General features: G+C 37.1%; 1 protein-coding gene across 1 annotated transcript in view; it reads left to right on the top strand.

Annotated features, from left to right (window-relative positions):
- The window catches only part of STT3B (STT3 oligosaccharyltransferase complex catalytic subunit B), a 103,142-nt gene that overhangs the window by 94,632 nt on the left and 1,769 nt on the right, over positions 1-6,741 (top strand). The window contains exons 14-15 of the mRNA XM_019984659.2: positions 2,219-2,332; positions 4,386-4,598. Of these exons, the coding sequence (XP_019840218.2) occupies positions 2,219-2,332; positions 4,386-4,598 (327 nt within the window). The remainder of the gene's footprint in view (positions 1-2,218; positions 2,333-4,385; positions 4,599-6,741) is intronic.

The raw sequence follows: 6,741 nt of genomic DNA on the forward strand, positions 1-6,741 counted from the left end.
TCTGGTATTGACCCCAGTGCTCATAAACCTGAAATAGGACAGTAGCCTTCAAATTGCTGTCTTTGCCTTTGTCTGTTTCCTCTCCCAATTTTAACATGACATTGATCATGTTACTTTACAGCTTTTTTTTTTTTTTTTTAAGCCTCCATTAGTTTAAGGAAAGGAGCCTCGGAAAAAAAAAGCAGACAGATAAGAGTTGCAACTAAACCCTGCTGCTGTCAGCTTGGTGCTTTGGGCAAGTTGTTTTTCGACCAGTCAGCATTATATGGTTCGAGTGGTAGGTCTTGTTCTAGGTTCTAGTGTTAACAGTGGTGATTAGGGCCATTTCAGTTGATAACTAATAGAGATGCCAGGAATAATTCACTTGTAGTACTGTTATGAGATTTTCTGGTAACATAGATGAACCCTCAGCCTCATGACTGGTTTAGAATAATCAGAATGATGATTGAAATAGGAAAGCATTGGTATAAAAAACCACTTAGCTCAGAATGCAACCCCTTAATACTTCCCTTTGCTGGCTTCTTGTCCTGCTAGCAATGTTTTCCACTCTGTCACTCTGCCCTAGCCCATGAAACTTGGTTTGTGTTTTCTTTCCTTGGCTCATCTGACATTCATGTTATAATCTTTTCTTCTTGGGGTACCTTCCCTACAATAGTTCTGTCCTCTTGGCAGAGGTCCTTCTGTGGTAGGTACATCCATGTCTCTATTCATCAGGTCCTGTCCAGCCTGTTTTTTAGGTAGACTGTGTTGTATCCTCCCACTCAGAGAGGATGGGCACCCAGCAGTGAGGTTACATGATGAAGGCATAAAAGAGGAGAGTAGGATTCACTGCTGATCCGGAATAAAAGGACCTTTTGGGAAAACATGGGAATGTGTTATGTGTGACAGGGGTAAAGTTGAGTAAAACCCCAGATTTCCTGTTTAAACATAAATGCTTAACTACCCGACATTATCTCTTAACTACCATTAATAGTATTTCCTTGTATTTATATTGGTCTTAATCTTCCAAGTATGTGAGTTTTCACTTGTGGATTTGCTTTTAGCAGTGTTAAAATTTTGACATGATAGATTGAGATATGTTTTGAACATTTGTGTAGAGAAAAATCCTAATTTTCTGTGCTTTGTGAGGAAGTAATTTACACATTCACATGGTTCACAAAATGAATATATATAGGGACATAGAGTAAAAGTGTATCCCCCCCCCCCAAGAAAAAGAAAAAAGTCCATGGTAATCTCTTGTTATTTTCTTATTCTAATTGAAGCAGATAACTAGTAGGAAAATATATCAAAACTAATACAATTATGTAAAGTTTTAAAATAAAATAAAGAATATATACATTGTTCTGGTATTTTTTTACTTCACAATATTCTATGGAGATCTTCACATATTAAAATATGGGGATCCTTCTTCATTTCTGTTTTTTTACATCTGTATAGTGTGTTCCATTGCATGTGTGCACTATGATTTATTTAACCTGTCCCTGTTAATGGATATTAAGATTTTTCAAGTTTTTTAATCTGAAACGGTGGTGCAATAAGTAACTTTCTACACTCATCATTTTGCCCACATTTTAGTATCTCTGTAGGATAAATTCCTAGAAAAGAAATTTCTGTCAATAGTATCAGATTGGCCCTCTCAGAGGTTAATTTATAAACTTGATGCGCTTACAATAAAAATTGCTGTAAGAGTTTTCTAAATGTTCCCCTCCCAACTAAAAAAATTGTTTTGGCATTCATATGGAAAAATAAATTTAGGAAAACTCTGAAAAGGAATAATGAATGGCTGGGGAAGGGGACACAGTTGGAGAGAGTCAGCATACCTAGTATTAATTCATGGTGTTGGTACCTTTTTTTTTTTTTTTTTAAATAATTATTGAGGTTTTATTATAACATGGTTTAAAATCTGGTAGAATTAGTTGCTCTCCTTCATCCAGCAAACTATTGTTCTCTTTATGTTTTCTTGGATACTTTTTTCTTTTAATAAATAATTTCTGGACTGAGTATTAAACACCCATGATAGTTTTGTGGGTTTTTAAGAGATCATATTAAATTTATAAATTTGTCTTCTGATACTGTGTTTTTTTTGAGATTTAACTAAATACGGCTTTATGAAGATAACCTCAAAAGCTAGCTCTTACGGGGAAATGAAAAGGGGAACCTGTAGTTGTGAATATGTTATATTAAACTGACACAGAAACTTCTGGATTCTTTCCTGTAGGAAAGTGACTATTTCACCTCACAAGGAGAATTCCGTGTAGACAAAGCAGGATCCCCTACTTTGTTGAATTGCCTTATGTATAAAATGTCATACTACAGATTTGGAGAAATGCAGGTTAGTTATAATCTTTGTTTTTTTCTATAATCTTTATTTTATAAGCTTTATTCTAGACTTTTTCTGTAATCTTTATTCACAGGAATATTTTAACAATAGTCTTGTTTGACTCTAAAAAGCAGGATAATATTTTGGTTGTGCTCTAAAGAAAAATGTGCTCATCTAAAATTTTTTCTACTCTGTTTACTTTCTGAAACTTCTGTGTGAAAAATGAGGAAATATTTTTTAGAGCAGAGGTTTCTTTCCAAAGTATTAATTAATAGAGGCTTAAACCCAACCCTTGCCTGCCATTCTGCTTTTTTTTTTTGACTTCATGTTTTTGGAAAACGTTGCTCTCCCAGCGAGGGGTCTTCCAGTTGGGCAGCAGTGTGATCTTAAGTAGCTTACTCTACTGCCTGGTGAGGGAAAGCTGGAAATTAAAGGGTTGGATTATTTAGTCACTTCACACATTTATTCTCTCCCTGTTCTCCATTACCTCAAATAGCTGGGACTCTCTAGGTCAGCGTTTCCCAGAAAATTAGAATGATGTGCTACAAAAGATTTAGTCAATGAAAGGAATGAATGGACAGGGAAGCATTGTGGCAAAAGGAACGAACAGCAACTGTCACAAGCTGGGGTCCAGATCGGGCTCTATCATATCATGTAATCCTTGGATGAGTCACATTCTCCCTGGGCTTGGTTTTTTCCTTATCTGTATATAATGGGGCTCCTGGTAGCCTCTACTGTTCTTCCTAACTTTTATATTCCATGACTGTCATACCAAGTTACACCTTCATACTAAGGTTATATTGAAAACTTTCTGGTTCCGTGCTGCTTTCTGGTTGATACTAGAAGGCAGAGGAAAAAACCACGGATCAAGATAACGCTTCTGCATTATTCATTTGGAATTTTTTAAAACAAGTAGCTTTAAAAAATAATAATTTTACTACTAGGTTTAAGTTTTTGTTAGTGTTTTGATTTCTTTTGAAGGCAAACTGCCTGGTCTCTAAACTCATGTTATGCTAAGAGATAAGCACTAAGGGCACAATAATTAGCTGCCCCAGAAAATTGGTGAAAGATTAGTTTCTCTATTCACTAATAATAGCATTAAAGGACCTTTGTTTTTCCTGTCTGATCGAGAGTTCTAAGCCATGCATCTAGCATGCATTCATTTTGATGCCTTTCCCTACTCAAGAATATGTTCAAGACATGAAGTATAATAACTTGCCTGTTGTAAGATATGTAATAAGTTATTCCCTCATTGGACGAGATTTGTTTTCTGGTCTTATTTTTAAATTGAATTCACTTAGGTTCTATGTGACAGCATAAACCTACTCCGAGAATTTCTTAAAATCCTCTCCCTTGCCTCCATTTTTGTCTCTCCTCGTCCTGGTTAATCTTCCCTTGGTTTGGTTTAACGTCCTTTGTAGTTGCCACTTTCAGGATGTTTAGCATCAGGCTTACTTGTGCTCTGATTTCACAAGTAGCACTGGTGAGAGAGAGCCACACTGAATAAGGTAAAGTCGTCGTGCACCTTACCTCCTAGTGGAGGATGCAGATAATTTTGAAAATAAAAATTTTAGCAACAAACACTATAGAATAAAAGAATCAGTGGAGGAGACTTCTCAGTCATCAATCTAAAGAAAAGATTTCCCTGAAGTGATGGTGTTTGGGCTGAGACCAGAGAATAGAAAGGAGCCAGTCATGCAGAATTGCCAGATGAAGAACTTTGAGGCTGGTAAAGTAACCTGGTAGTGCAAGGTCCAGGTAGGGAGGCCCTTCTGTGTTTGCTCTGAAAACCTATAAGAAGGGTTTTCATGGATTTCATTTTGCTGTTTTGGGTTTTTTGTGCCTGCAGGCCCCTCGTCCATTCTAATTCTTATGCATTGAGTTTCTCTCTTGCTGATTTCTTCTTGTCTGGTTAGCAGCATACGAGGACTGGTTAACAGTATATCACTCTGATTCTGTTTCCCTAGTTTAAAAAGAGAGAGTTGTGCTCTGGTGATAACATTCCCTTCTAATACTGAATGTTTCCCAGTATGTTTAACATCCACTACTCATGTCACTTTTGCAGCTGGATTTCCGTACACCTCCAGGTTTTGATCGGACACGTAATGCTGAGATTGGAAACAAGGACATTAAATTCAAGCATTTGGAGGAGGCCTTCACATCAGAGCACTGGCTTGTAAGGATATATAAAGTGAAAGCCCCTGATAACAGGGAGACACTAGACCACAAACCTCGAGTAACCAACATTTTCCCCAAACAGAAGTATTTGTCAAAGAAGGTGGGTACCAAATGAAGTCAGGTCTATAAAAGAGTAACTCAAGATCGGTCGGTTTGTCTGAAAAATTACTGAAAATTGCTAATAGGTTTTCATTTGCCAGATTTGTAAAGACCAAGGCTTAAATACAAAGTAGATATCAAGTGCCAACCTGCTGAGGGCAGTCCTTACAAACTAAGCACTTAAGCTTACCGCAGGAAGCAGCTGTTTCTGGAGAGTTCTTCATGCGAAGAGTGGTTATCAGTGAACTGAGCCAAGATTTTTCAGAGACATTCTGGCTTTAATTTGTGCCACTCCCATTACAAAGACTAGTTTGTAAAGTAAGATGTGTCTGTGGCCATCAGTTTCTGAACCTTTGTGAAAGTAAAAATGCCAAACACTCAGTAGCAGTTGTGATTCATTCATGATCATTTGGTCAAAGCAAATTTATATAGCATTTTCACGTTCCAGTCTCAGTACAATGTTACTATATTATTCATTGAATTAAAAAAAAGCTCAAGTTGAATTGAGTCCTGAATCCTCAAAAAATTTATCTTTAGATAATTATTAAGTATAATTGGCACGAAAAAGCTTGTAGGCAGAATTATGATGATGAGACCATTGCAGTCTTTTTGTAATACTTAATAAGACATGAAGCCTTTTATTAGAAGTCATTATAGCTCACTTAAACCAAATAGGTCTAATCTTTGCTATAAAAACTATTGAAAATGAGTATTTATATGGTTTGCCCTCTGTGGGAGATGGAAAATAATGAACAGTCAGATGAAATACGAAGATTGTATTTTAAAGTACAACCCTTAATAATACCAGTTGTTGTTAGACTGATTTCAGTCTTAAATCTTGAAAGATGCTTGTGTTTACATTGTCCAGATCATTTATTTTAAATCATTGAAGGGGCTTCCCTGGTGTCTTAGTCGGTAAAGGATCTGCCTCCAATGCAGGAGACCAGGGTCCGATCCCTGGGCCAGGAAGATCCCCTGGAGAAGGAAATGGCAGTCGCAAAGAGTTGGACATGACTGAACAACTAACACTTTCACTTTGTATTACTTAAAATATACTTCAAATATGCTCAGAATACCAATTCAGTTTACCCTATAAAAGTGCTAACTATTAACTGAATGATATGTAAATGGAAACTTTAAATGACTATTAAAGTGTTAGTCGCTCACTTGTGTCCGACTCTTTTGTGACCCCATGGACTAAAGTTTGCCAGGCTTTCCTGTCCAGGGGATTTTCCAGGCAAGAAACTGGAGTAGATTGTCATTCCCTTCTCCAGGGGATCTTCCTGAGCCAGGGATTGAACCCAGGTCTCCCACATTGCAGGCGGATTCTTTACCATCTGAGCTACCAAAGTTTCTGAAACTACCTCCATAGTTATATTTAAATATGAGAATTGAATTGAGGGATCAGTCTCTTGAGTCTTCACCTACTGCTAACCCAGTACTTTGATGATGCATTGAATTACTTGTTGAATTGAATTACGATAAAAAGTGTTGCCTTTTTTAAGTGTCTATGAAAATGTCAGATTTGTCAGACACATGTCTTATATGATTTATCTTGTGAGACTCTAAGATAGCAAACATTTTTGCAGTAATTTGTTTCTTACACCACAGACATCAGTTTGACAGTATTTTTTTTCAAGATGTATGAAACTCAAAGGATGTTACAGTTTTGTTTTTTTTCCCCTTGGTGTTTGCCTTTTGTTTCATTTTGAATATTTAAGTGCTGGAGAATGTGCCAGGTGACTTTATTCTCTTTTATTTTTGTGGATAGGTATAGGTCATCCTTTTACAGATAAGAGAATTGGGCTCCAGAAGTTACCAAGTTAATTAGGATTTCTGACATAGCTAATTCTTGGAGCCTAAATCAGGAGCACCAGAAACAAGTGCTGAATCCTTAGTCTAGGCATACTCTAGCATGCTTAGAAATGTGAGTCATTATAGCTAAGCATTTCGTGGTTGAGAAGGCAGGTCGGGGTCCATTCACTTGATGACAAAGACATATGACAGGCTTTGGAGGAGCACTGTGGTGGTCTTTCCTCATAAAGCTGAGGACCTTGTCCAGCTCATCCTGGACCTCCACATCCTCGGTGTAGAGCAATGGGGAGTGCTTGTTGACAGTTCAGGGAGACCGGACCCAGGAAGAG

This window comes from Bos indicus, chromosome 22 (assembly GCF_029378745.1).
Source record: "Bos indicus isolate NIAB-ARS_2022 breed Sahiwal x Tharparkar chromosome 22, NIAB-ARS_B.indTharparkar_mat_pri_1.0, whole genome shotgun sequence".
Classification (NCBI taxonomy): domain Eukaryota; kingdom Metazoa; phylum Chordata; class Mammalia; order Artiodactyla; family Bovidae; genus Bos; species Bos indicus.